The sequence below is a fragment of the Blennius ocellaris genome (genome assembly GCF_963422515.1).
Source record: "Blennius ocellaris genome assembly, chromosome: 8".
NCBI classification, from domain to species: Eukaryota; Metazoa; Chordata; class Actinopteri; order Blenniiformes; family Blenniidae; genus Blennius; species Blennius ocellaris.
This window is the reverse complement of record NC_137657.1, coordinates 27,513,018-27,525,396: the sequence shown is the minus strand read 5'-3', so window position 1 is coordinate 27,525,396 and position 12,379 is coordinate 27,513,018. Positions and strand designations below refer to the sequence as shown.

General features: G+C 46.3%; 2 protein-coding genes across 4 annotated transcripts in view; one reads left to right on the top strand and one right to left on the bottom strand.

Moving 5' to 3' along the window:
• The window catches only part of LOC308133397 (lamin-A-like), a 33,243-nt gene extending 31,235 nt beyond the window's left edge, over window positions 1-2,008 (top strand). For both annotated transcript variants that reach the window (XM_080500751.1, XM_080500752.1), the window contains exons 10-14: window positions 77-184; window positions 402-521; window positions 660-719; window positions 807-989; window positions 1,881-2,008. In XM_080500751.1, coding sequence (XP_080356877.1) covers window positions 77-184; window positions 402-521; window positions 660-719; window positions 807-989; window positions 1,881-1,916 — 507 coding nt within the window. In that variant the 3' untranslated portion in view covers window positions 1,917-2,008. The remainder of the gene's footprint in view (window positions 1-76; window positions 185-401; window positions 522-659; window positions 720-806; window positions 990-1,880) is intronic.
• A 3,434-nt stretch (window positions 2,009-5,442) lies between these two features.
• Window positions 5,443-12,379, bottom strand: part of pear1 (platelet endothelial aggregation receptor 1) — a 47,071-nt gene continuing 40,134 nt past the window's right edge. For both annotated transcript variants that reach the window (XM_080500748.1, XM_080500749.1), the window contains exons 16-23: window positions 12,200-12,331; window positions 11,779-11,901; window positions 10,948-11,166; window positions 10,252-10,367; window positions 10,041-10,167; window positions 8,938-9,006; window positions 7,427-7,663; window positions 5,443-6,638 (exon numbers count right to left, since the gene is read on the bottom strand). In XM_080500748.1, coding sequence (XP_080356874.1) covers window positions 6,487-6,638; window positions 7,427-7,663; window positions 8,938-9,006; window positions 10,041-10,167; window positions 10,252-10,367; window positions 10,948-11,166; window positions 11,779-11,901; window positions 12,200-12,331 — 1,175 coding nt within the window. In that variant the 3' untranslated portion in view covers window positions 5,443-6,486. The remainder of the gene's footprint in view (window positions 6,639-7,426; window positions 7,664-8,937; window positions 9,007-10,040; window positions 10,168-10,251; window positions 10,368-10,947; window positions 11,167-11,778; window positions 11,902-12,199; window positions 12,332-12,379) is intronic.

The following is a 12,379-nucleotide window of genomic DNA, read 5'->3' as shown; positions in this document are numbered from 1 at the left end:
AGTGTGTGATAACCCCCCCTGGTTCCTGGTGTGTAATAAGCCCCCCCCCTCCCCCCCCCGGTGTCGCCCCCTGCAGGACCAGTCTCTGGGAAACTGGCAGGTGAAGAGGCAGTCGGGCAGCAGCAGCCCCATCATCTACAAGTTCCCCCACAAGTTCACCCTGAAGGCCGGAGGGGCCGTGACGGTGAGTGTCTGCTGAAGGGCAAGCTAGTCTGAAGGTCAAACTGGAGGTCAAATAAGTCTGAAGGTCAAACGAGTCTGAAGGAGAAAGAAGCTCCAGTTCGGTTCCAGTCGATCTGAGACTCGGTGAATCTTGAGAACGCAAAGTGAAGTTTAAACGTCCTGCTGCAGTTTGTTTCTATAGTCTGTGACCTCTGACCTCTGACCTCTGACCTCCACAGATCTGGGCTTCGTCAGGTGGAGGAACTCACAACCCCCCCAGTGACCTGGTGTGGAAGAACCAGGACTCCTGGGGGGTCGGAGACCTCCTGCAGACCTCCCTGATCAGCGCCAACGGAGAGGTGCTCCTGCTCCTCCTCTTCCTCCTCCTCCTCCTCTTCCTCCTCTTCTTGATATTTTATCTTCTATTAATCTAAATCTACATGAAAAACATTGAAAACTTCCTGATTTGAGGTTGACTGTGACTCTTTGTCCAACAGGAAATGGCGATGAGGAAGGTGACGCGCACGGAGATCCACGAGGACGACGACGACGACATGGTGAGTTTGTATCCTCGCCCCCTACTCCCCCCCCCCCCCCCCCCTCCCCCGCAGAGCCCGTCATCAGCTCTGTGTCGCCCCCTGCAGGGAGCACACAGCACGAGCGGCGTGGAGAACGAGTACAACCTGCGCAGCCGCACGGTGATCTGCGGCTCCTGCGGCCAGCCGTCCGACCGCTCCGGCGGCTGCAGCGCCGCCAGCGGCGGCAGTGGCCTGGGGGAGGGGCTCATGGGACACTCCTACTTCCTGGGCTCCAACCAGCCCCGACAGGTAACACACACACACACACACACACACGCACACGCACACGCACACACGCACACACACGCACACACACACAGTTAATGCTGGTGACCTTCATGAAGAGTCGGGTTAGGTGTGCTCATCAAGAGAGAGTGAGGTTGAGAAGGAGTAAAGTTGAGAGTAAAGTTGAGAGTAAAGTTGAGAGTGATGTTGAGAGTTAAAGTTGAAGTTAGGAGTGAAGTTAGAAGTGAAGTTGAAAGTTAAAGTTGAAGTTAGGAGTGAAGTTGAGAGTTAAAGTTGAAGTTGAGAGTGAAGTTGAGAGTTAAAGTTGAAGTTAGGAGTGAAGTTAGGTGTAAAGTTGAGAGTTAAAGTTGAAGTTAGGAGTGAAGTTAGGTGTAAAGTTGAAGTTAGGAGTGAAGTTGAGAGTTAAAGTTGAAGTTGAGAGTGAAGTTGAGAGTTAAAGTTGAAGTTAGGAGTGAAGTTGAGAGTTAAAGTTGAAGTTGAGAGTTGAAGTTGAGAGTTAAAGTTGAGAGTTAAAGTTGAAGTTAGGAGTGAAGTTGAGAGTTAAAGTTGAGAGTTAAAGTTGAGAGTTAAAGTTGAGAGTTAAAGTTGAGAGTTAAAGTTGAGAGTTAAAGTTGAGAGTTAAAGTTGAGAGTTAGGAGTAAAGTTGAGAGTTAAAGTTGAGAGTTAAAGTTGAGAGTTAAAGTTGAGAGTTAAAGTTGAGAGTTAAAGTTGAGAGTTAAAGTTGAGAGTTAAAGTTGAGAGTTAGGAGTGAAGTTTGAAGTAAAGTTGGGTGTAAAGTTTGGAGTAAAGTTGAGAGTTAAAGTTGAAGTTTGGAGTAAAGTTGACAGTAAAGATGAAGAGTAAAGTAGAGAATCGGTGTTCCGTCAGGTGACGTAGGTTGTTTGTTGTCTTCAGGGCCGGATGAAGCCGGAGAGCTGCTCCGTCATGTAAACCAGCCGGCCGCCAGCCGAAGCTCCTGCAGAACCCAGAAGAATCCTTCTCCTTCTCCTTCTCCGCCATTTGTTTTCTTTCTGTTTAGGTTTTTTGTTGTTGTTGTTGTTTTTTTTAAAACACGTGACTGTGTCTTGTTTTCTACCGGGAATTAATCTGCAGGTTAGATTTGCTTGTGGGGGTTTTTTGGGGGGGGGTTTGGGGGGGGCAAAGGATCTTCCTTACTTTCCTCTTACGTTAGCGCACGCTGCGCCGCGCTCACGCTTCGCGTTCGCTCCGCGTTCGCTCCGCGCGGCGCCGCCGCCGCCTTGCTTCGCCCTGTCTGCACGCCAAGCTTCCTCTTTCGGCTGTCGACACTCAAACACGCACAGCCGGCGGAGCCGGCCGGGACGTCCACAAGGCTTCGTCCTTCGTCCGTTAGCTTTTCCTCCCGGGACAAAACGTGTCCCGACCAAGAAGCCAAAAATATCAGAGACTCAGGTTTTTCTTCACCCCGTGCCTTTAAATAGAGCCGCGTCGGTAGATCTTCTATTCCGTCGGAAGCTGTTGGAGCACAGCAGAGATTATTTAGTTTTGTACTTTATCCACCGGAGGAATTGAATGTGGGTGTTTTAGTTTGGTGCTTCTGCTGCAGCCGGGAACTCGGGAGGGAGTTTTACCCCCCCCCCCCCCCAAGTGGGAAATTCCCACTTGATATGGAAACAAAGTCCAAAGATCTGTGAGTAAATCACAGGAAACTGTTAATCCGACGGACGAGGCGACGCTTGGAAAAAGTCGACGTTATTTCTACACTTTTTTTTTTTCAATAAAACTCAAGAATTTCAAATTATTTACATTTGAATTGTAAAAAGTTTTACGAAAGAAATGAAAAGTAGATTCTGATGTAGATGCAGAAATGTTCTCCGGTGGAGTTTGACAGCCTTCACAGTTTTTACCCCAGTTTTTTTTCTCTTTTTTCTTTCTTTCCTTTTTTTTTCTTTCTTTCTTTCCTTTTTTCTTTTTTTTTTCTCCCATTCTTCTTTCTTTTTTCATTTTTTTCTTTCTTTTTCCTTTTTTCTATTTTCCTTTTATTTTATTTTCCTCCCATTTTTCTTTCTTTTTCGTTTTTCTCCTTTTTTTTCTTTCCCTCACTTTTTCCTTTTTTTCCTTTTTTATTTCTTTTGACATTTTTTTTCTTTTTTCCCCTTTTTTATTTTATTTTCCTCCCATTTTTCTGTATTTTTCTTTTTTCTCCTTTTTTTATTTCCCTCACCTTTTCCTTTTTTCCCTTTTATATTTCTTTTGACATTTTTTTTTTCCCCTTTTTTCTTTTATTTTCTTTTCCTCCATTTTTTCTTTCGTCTTTCTTTTTTTCCCTCTTTTTTTCCCCTTTTTTTCCACCTCCCAGTAGGAAGCGGTAACATTTCCCACTTCCCAGTTCCTCAGGAAAACATCATCACGTGACTCCGCTCGGCACGTTTCTGCATCAACCTCAGAAAATATAGAACTTTTATTAATAACCTCGACTTTGAAAGCGTCGTTTCGTCTGCGTTGAGCTCCTTCGTCCAGCAGGTGGGAAAAGGGAAGTGGTAGCGTTCCCGGTGTTCCCACGCGGGGTTTTCGGCTTCAGAGCAGCTTCGTTTCTACAGAAGACCGTGACGAAGCAAGAGTTTAGTTTGTATTTTCGTATTTTCTCTGGAGGTCTTTCAGCTGTTAAACAGCTCAGGAACACTTAAGTTCGGCCTCCGGAGGAGGAAATCGGCGCCGCGGTCCGCCGGCCGGCCGTCCTCCGGAACAAAAACGTTCCCGGCTCGCGTGGCGGGTTTTTTGTACGACTTCTTCGGCTTCAACGCGCAGCTTTTCTTTATTCCTAATTCTGCACAGCAGGTAGATTTGTACTGTAGTCTGGCAGCTTTACAGCCATTTATACTCGTATCAAAGCATTTACTGAACATACTTGATGGCTTTTGTGTTTTTTTGCTTTTTTTTGTGGGTTTTTTGTTGTTTTTTTTCTATTTTCTTTAATAGAAACCGAAATTCAAACCTAAAGTAGCTTTTGACATCTGAACTCAAAGTGCCTTTGAAAAGTCAATACAATCATTGAACGGTGCAGTATTTAACATTATTACGTGTCGCGGTGTGGAGACGGAGGCCTGGAGGGTTTTTTCAAGGATTACTCATTTAAATGAACTCTTAACACTTGATATTCACGGTTTTGGTTCTTTTTTGTTCCATATTCTGTAAATCAAACAGTTTTCCGAACATAAATAATCCTGCATTCGCCTTTTGAGGGATTCTGAGCGTTCTTGTAATTTGACACCTCTTTGTACCGGTGACGCGTATTAATGTTTGATTCAAGGCCTTTTGAAAACTCCTCCCTGGAATTCGTCTCCAATCATCTGAAGATTTGAACCTTTTCACCAAAGCCAAAGACGTCGAGTCAAATCAATTTTGTTGGGAAAAAAAAAAGAAAAAAGCCATGAGTTGTAATAAAAAAAATATTTTTCATTTCTAGATTAATTCTGAGTGAATGTTTTTGTTTTTTTTTCCTCCTCCACATGTGCAACAAATCCAAAAAGTGCCAACATCTTTATTTACATTATATACACACACAAAAAAAATCCATGAGGGTTACATTCAAAAATATATGTTCATACGTAGAAAAGAAGCTCCCAGACTTTTAAACATGTACATTCAGTCTGGTTCATCATCCAGCATTAAAACGAGCGTCGCTCACCAAGAAACTATTAAAACCAACTGCTTTTCTTTTTCTTTTCTTTTTTGTTAAATCAGGAAAGTTCTTAAAAACGGTCCGGAACATTCTGGATACCAGATCCAGAACATTCGGTTCTATCTGTGTACGAATACGCGTCGGGGGAGGGGGGAAGGTTTAGTCGAGGTAAATCATCCTGTTGGTGGAGCTTTAGAATAAGAAATGTATTGGAAATAAAAAAAAAGTGGCGTTTCTCAGATATTGGCAACGAGTGGAGAACTTCCCAGTACAAACATTTCCTCTGATCGTATTTACAGGCAGTCATTGGCTCACCGAGTCCCTTTACAAGCTGCATTGTGGGTAAATGTAGACATGTGAAAAGTCAAAATGCATTCATTTCCTTTTGCATTCGATGGCAGTGATAAAACAGCGTGAAAGTGTGAACTGGCCCTTTAAATCCGTTGCGTAAGCAAAAGTCCAGACATTCGTAACGCTAAAGTGATTTTCTCAGTTGCTCTCTTACTTTATTCACAAATGACCGAGCTGAATTCAAAACATCAACATTTTAAAATGCGTCGCTGTGAGGCTGACAATATATCTATTTCCATATTTACAAAGATTTTATATCACAAACGGGAGGAATTTGTGTCGATTTCGGGACACAAACTGCAGGACGTGTTAAAACAGACACGTTTTCTTGTCTTCCTGTGACACATTGAATTCTTAAACATGCTTGCAAGACCAGACCAAGAGTATAAAGACGACACACCAGCCCCTCCCCCTCCCCCATCCAAGCCCCGCCCCCGCCCCCTCCAAGCCCCGCCCCCTCCCGGTTCAGGTTCTGGTGAGAGAGTCGGGGTCGGGAGGAGTTTAGAGTAAACCTGCAGAAAGTGAATGTAACTCGATGCCATGTGGCTGGAAAGTGTCGAGATAAAACCCACGTTCTTGTTTAGTGACACTTGTGGGGACGTCGTCCTGATTTGCACGCCGCCCTGCGGGGACTACGGTGGCCCTGAAGTGCAAACCACAACAACAAATCACTAAACATGACAACAAATTGAAAAACACAACTGCAAATGGAAAAAACACAACAACAAATTAAAAAAAATACAGCAAATGAAAAAACACAACAAATGGAAAAAACACAACACATGAAAACACAACTGCAAATGAAAAAAATACAACAAATTGAAAACACAACAAATGGAAAAAACACAACAAAAAAACAACAACAAATGAAAAAAACACAACAAATTGAAAAACAACACAAATGAAAAAACAACAAATGTGTTTTTCAATTTGTTGTTGTGTTTAGTGATTTGCTGTTGTGCTTTTGAATTTGCAGTTGTGTTTTTTCAATTTGTTGATGTGTTTTTTCATTTGCAGTTGTGTTTTTCAATTTGTTGTTGCGTTTAGTGATTTGTTGTTGTGGTTTGCACTTCAGGGCCACCGTAGGGGACCGACGTCGCCACGCGGTACTGAAGCCAGTGCGTTTTAAACAAGAGAACAAGTTTTGGGGTCGTGGCTGAGCGAGGAGTTTGGTTAAAGCCTGGTAACTCCGTCAGTCCTGAGGGGGAAACAAGAAACATGAAATGTCCTCACGAGGCAGAAAGACCAAGACGTGTGTGTGTGTGTGTGTGTGTGTATGTGTGTGTTTCCTCTCGCCACTGGAGGGGGGGGGGGCGGCAGCGGAAAGTGGCCGTGCAGCCGGCGAGCTGGCTCCCCGGTCTGGATGTCAGGTCTGTCGTGGTGAAGCGAGTACCGCCACGAGCCCACCGGGGGGCAGCGTGGAGCTGAGAACAGAGAGGTAGGGAGGAGTGGGGGAGGGGGCGTACAGATCCCACTGTCGTCGTCGGAGGAGGGAGGAGGGAGGAGGGGTCACTGTGGGGCCCTCATGGTGGAGGGGCCCGGGGAGGGGGGCCGGCGCAGCGGCGGCAGGTCGTAGTGTCCGGGGATGTGGCTGTTCACCGGGAGGTCGTAGTGACTCTGGGCCTCGTCGTGAGGCGACAGGCTGACGGACGTCTGGCGCTCTGACGGAACGACACGGTGGTTAGGAAAAAAACAAGACGCTCTCCGGCTTTTCCAAACGTCTAAATGTCTCCACGTAGGGAGAGAAAGACGACCCCCTTTTGATTTGTCCAACCTTCTGCATCGAATTGTTTCACTCTGATCGTCAAGCTGGTTGAATTCAAATAAATTGAGTTTATAATGAAACTTTTACCAGATGTTTAACGGCATTTCTACACCCTTAATGTTGTGGTTTGGTTCTTGTGAACCTCAATGGCAAACATACTGCCGCAAATTTCTGATTGAAATCAGCAGAACAGCATTTATTAAAAAAAAAAAATTTTTTTTATTCATAACGCACTTTATTTTTAAACAATATCAAGGCGCTACAAGAAATATAAAGAATTCAAAGGAAGATCAAAGAAAGACTAACAGTTAAGTTTAAAAGGAACACATAAACAAAGAAAAAAGGTAGGCGAGGTCGGTGTCTACTACAATTTTCTACTTTTTTACGCCTAAACTGTATTTTAGCACGTGTAAATCTATATGTTATTTCAAATAGAACTGTTCTCTACGTGTGAAAACATGTAGCTGGACTGACAAATTAAGCAACTTTGACTTCTCGAAACTTTAATCGTCAATTGTTGTGTTTTGGACGGTGCAAACCACTGCACCACCGCACCGGGTACCTCGGTTCGATTCCCAGTGGGAACGTGTGCCGTGAATCCGGTGGAGACTTTGATCTTTTGTCTACATTGTATCACTTTTTCGAAGGATAAACTTTCGTTTCTCATCCGTCGGTGTTGCTCACCTCTTCGTAAGGTTCCCGTGTTGAATGGCGGTGGCGGCGGCGTGGCGGTGGCGGTGTACGCTCGCGGCGGCGAGATCTCGGTGTACGCCCGCTCGCGGGGCATGGCCGACTTCATCTCCATGTAGCTGCTCTCGGGGGGGCAGAAGGGCGGGCCGGGCAGGTCCTTGATGGTGGCGTAGGGATTCTCGCTGTTCAGGGAGCTGCTGCTCGCCGCTGCCGCCGCCGAGTCCTTCAGGTCTGTCGCCATGGAAACAAACCCAGGCTCGTCACGACTCGGTGTGAACGACTGAAAGTTTTGATCCACTGGGGGAAAGTTCTCCCCCCCCCAAAAAAAATATAACGAGTCTGAAGGTCGTTTGTTTAATGGAGAGAAGTTTAACGATCCGAGTCCGAGTCTCCACCCTCTAGTCTCTCTCTCATCTTTCGTTCTCTCTCTAGTCTCTCTCCCTCTCTCTCATTCTCTCTCTAATCTTCGTTCTCTCTCTAGTCGTTATCTCTCTCTCTCCCTAGTCGCTCTCTCGTCTCTCGTTCTCTCTCTCTCCCTAGTCACTCTGTCTCTCTCATTCGCGCTCTAGTCTCTCGTTCTCTCTCTCTCTAGTCTTTTGTTCTCTCTCTAGTCTCTCTCTCTCTCTCTCTCTGGTCTCTCTCTCTCTCTCCCTAGTCTCTCTCTCTCTCTCATTTGCTCTCTAGTCTCTCGTTCTCTCTCTCTCTCTCTCTCTCTCTAGTCTTTCATTCTCTCTCTAGTCTCTCTCTCTCTAGTCTCTCTCGTTCTCTCTCTAGTCTCTCGTTCTCTCTCTCTCTCTCTCTCTCTAGTCTTTCATTCTCTCTCTAGTCTCTCTCTCTCTCTAGTCTCTCTCGTTCTCTCTCTAGTCTCTCGTTCTCTCTCTCTCTAGTATTTCTCTCTCTCTCCTAGTCTCTCTCGTTCTCTCTCAAGTCTCTCTCACTCGTTATCTCTCATGTCTCTCTAGTCTCCCTCGTTCTCTCTCTCTCTCTCTCTCTCAAGTCTCTCTCGTTCTCTCTTTAGTCTCCCTTTCTCCCGAGTCTCTCTCATTCGCTCTCTCTCTAGTCTCTCTCTTTCGTTCGCTCTCTTTCTTGTCTCTCTCTCTCTCGTTCTCTCTCTCATCTCCCTTGTTCTCTCTCTTTCTCTAGTCTCTCCCTCTCTCTCTCTAGTCTCTCCCTCTCTCGTCTCTCTCTCGTCATTTGTTCTCTCTCTCTCTCTTTCTCCTTAGTCTCTCTCATTCTCCCTTTCTCTAGTCTCTCTTGTTCACTCTCTCTTTCTTGTTCTCTCTCTCTCTCTCTCTCTCTCTAGTCTCTCCCTCTCTCTACTCTCTCTCTCTCCCTCTTTCAGAATCTCACCATGGCTCCATCATCAACACAGGCTGATAAGTGGAGACATGAGAGTTCATAAAACGGCAGCTGTGGTTCGTGGACGCGAGGCGAGACGCCGGCTCCCCGCAGTCGTGGTTCACGTGTTGAAACAGTAAAAAACTGAACGGCGGCTGATAAAGTACCTTTGTTGTAAAACTTCCCCAGGCTGGCGCTGTAGCTGTAGCTGTAGCTCCGGTCGATGCCAAAAGCTCCTGGAAGCAATAAAAAACAAATCTTCAGGTCTTTGTTCAGGACGAATAATCAGAAGCAGGAAGGTTTATGGAGCCAAACTGAATCAACTGCAGGTGAGAGGCGGCGGCGGTCCAGAAACCTCGTATTCAAACTTTCTCCTTGATTCTCCCTCCATTAGACTATCGGATCATAGCAGCTTCATGCAAAATCTGCTGTGTCTGTGTGAGCTGGACTGGCTCCGCCCACACAGATGCCCTTCTACGGGAAGAGGAAGGAAGGACTTCCTCTCGTGGCGCCATGTGCCAGAGCAGAGCTGGCTGATTGTGGGGGGAGTCAAAGGGGGAGGAGCCTATCTTGAGTGTGATTGGCTAAACCCCTGATGACACTATATAGGGTTTGATTTCTGATTGGCTGGTTGGAGCAACACACTTTTTAAAGAGAGGATACAATTTCCAGGAGCGGGGACGATTAGTACTGCTGGGAAACTTTTAGAAAGTCAGTTTTACACAATATGACCCCTTTAATTTAACCCGATATCATATTTTCACCTTTACTGTCGTATTAGGTTTTAATTTGATCAGGGAACTGTCATTTTGTGCTAAATATGTTGGTAGAAGTGTAAAAAAAAAAAAAAAAAAAAGGATTTTACACATTATGACCCCTTTAATTTAACCCAATATCATATTTCACCTTTACTGTCGCATTAGGTTTTAATTTTATCAGGAAACTGTAGTTTTATGTTAAATATGTTGGTAGAAGTGTAAAAAAAAAAAAATAATTTTTAACTTTCCAATATTTTAAAAGAACAAATGTGTCGATTGTGCTCGTTCATCCCAGATACGTTTCAGTTTTCCAGAGAACCTGTCGCCTCCACAGATTCTTCTTTCTAGATTTTAGCTAAATGGTTGAATTCGCTGGGGGGGGATCCTATATATTCAATAAATCTGCTCTGAAAGCACTGAGACAACCTGTTGTTGTGTGTACAAGTCGAAATATCCTCAGATCTGAACAAGAATAAGAAAAAAGACGTCCAGGTGTGTGACGTGGTCAGAACCTGGGTCTTTGCGGGCCTCGTGGTGCTTCCAGTCGGCTGGCAGCGTGGCGTTGGTCTCCACCCCGAACAGGCCGCGGCGTTCCCGCTCGGCGTTCTTCACGCTGCAGAACAGCTGCTTGTTGGTGTTCTGAGGAGCAGAAGAGACCGGAGGATCAGCTGGGGGTCTTTCCCGGGGTCCGGGGGTCCGGGGATCCGGGGGTCCGGGGTTTACCTTGGCGGTGCGGTCGTGGTTGTTGGGCAGGTGGGGCAGCGGGGGTCGGTTCTGGTTCTGGCTCAGGGTGTGGTAGCTGGGGTTGGAGTAGTAGTGGTGGTAACTGTGGGGGACGTCTGGAGGCAGAAACGGTCACTTCTGGTCAAAAACCCTCGGAACCGAAAGAAAACTTTTTCGTACAGGCCCCGCCCACTCCACAGCGCCGCTTCACGAAACCGCGGTTTTCGTCCGATCAGCGAGACCGTCCGATTTTTAGTTTTTCAATGGGTTCTGGAATGGAGGAATTATAAAACATCCCTTCGGCTTTGACGGACACATTTAAGCATAACGATGATGTCGTGGCCCCGCCCCTAGACCTGTAACCCCGCCTCCCTCAACGACGACAACATGGCGGACTACCGGCTCCAGGTGGTGCTGCAGGATAGGCTGATTCTCTATAATAAGCGCACATTGTGGGTTTTGTTGTTTTCTCCATTTCTGGTGTATTTCTGTGGTGGTGCCACAGTGCCCCCTGCAGGCCTGGCATATGTACTACATCGATTTGAGTAGTTTTCACGGCGTGACGGACGAAGATGTTCGAAGTTTTTAAGACCGACGGGGCGAAAAAGATGTTTTTTCCAGTGGACGGGACCAAAGTAACTGTAACTGAAAAGGTACAGATTACAGGGTTTCACAGGGATTACGTGAGGCGTGTACCTGGCACGGCGTACTCGGAGTTGAGCGTGCGGCCGGTGGAGAAGGACACGGTGGGCGTGTTGCTGTGCTTCTCCTTCTGCCGCCGGCGGTACAGCAGCAGCAGCACCAGCAGCAGAACCACCAGCAGAACCAGGACCACGATGCCGCTGATGGCCCCCCACGACTCCCTCTCCCCGGGGGGCAGCGGCACCATGACGCTCCCCGTCTGCTCCGAGGTGTCTGAGGAGGTTCAACCGCCGGAGAGCTCGTATGAAAACCAGGGAAATCAGCAAACGTAGGCTTTAAGAAGATTATTTAATCTGGTCTGTACCAACTGGTGATAATGGGGGGGCTGTACCAACTGGCTCTAACAGGGAGGGCCTGTAACAACTGGTTTCAATGGGGGAGGGGGAGTCTGTACCAACTGGTGATAATAGGTGATAACGGGTAATAATAGATGACAAGAGGAGAGCATGTAATAACAGGTAATATCAGTTGATAACAGGAGATAACAGGTAATAATAGGTAATAACAAGTAGTAACAGGTGATAAGAGGACATAACAGGTAATAATAGATGATAAGAGATAATAACAGGTGATAACAGGTAATAAGAGATAATAACAGGTGATAACAGGTAATAAGAGGTGATAATGGGTAATAACAGGTGGTAACAGGTAATAACAAGTGTTAAGAAGACATAACAGGTAATAAGAGGTGATAACAGGTAATAACAGGTGATAATAGATGATAACAGGTAATAATAGATAACAGATAATAACAGGTAATAACAGGTGATAACATGTAATAACAGGTGGCAACGGGTAATAACAGGTGGTAACAGTCTGTGGCACCTTGTTTGCAGTCGTCTCCTCCGTCCTCACACGCACAGTCTCCAGTGAATCGATCACAGACGAGGGGCGACGAACACGAGCAGGTCAGAGCGCAGAACGGACCGAATCGACCCGGGACACACGCTGGAAAACACAAAACGCTTCAGTCTGACGCTGGAAAACACAAAACGCTTCAGTCTGACGCTGGAAAACACAAATAAGATCTCAAAGTCCGGCTCTTTTTTTTTAAACAAGCGTCATGAAAAGTAGATGTACAAGATTCCGATTGAGGCTCTGGTGTAGAAACAGGAAGTGTTTGTTTTCTCCCTTCACTTCCTCTGTGTCACTGTTCATCCCACAAATGCATGCTATTTACTCATGTGCCCCCCTACAGGCCATCACGGGTATTACCCCCCCCATAGTGTCCGGCTGATCGACTCACGTATGGAGCAGTCGGTGGCCGTCCAGCCGGCCAGACACTGGCAGTGTCCGTCGCGGTGGTTGCAGGTGGAGTTGTTGCTGCAGGCGATGCAGGCCTCTGAACACTGTTTGCCGTAGGAACCGGGCGGACACGCTGGAAACGAACACACCCCGTCGTCGTCAGAGCCGTCCAAAAAAAACA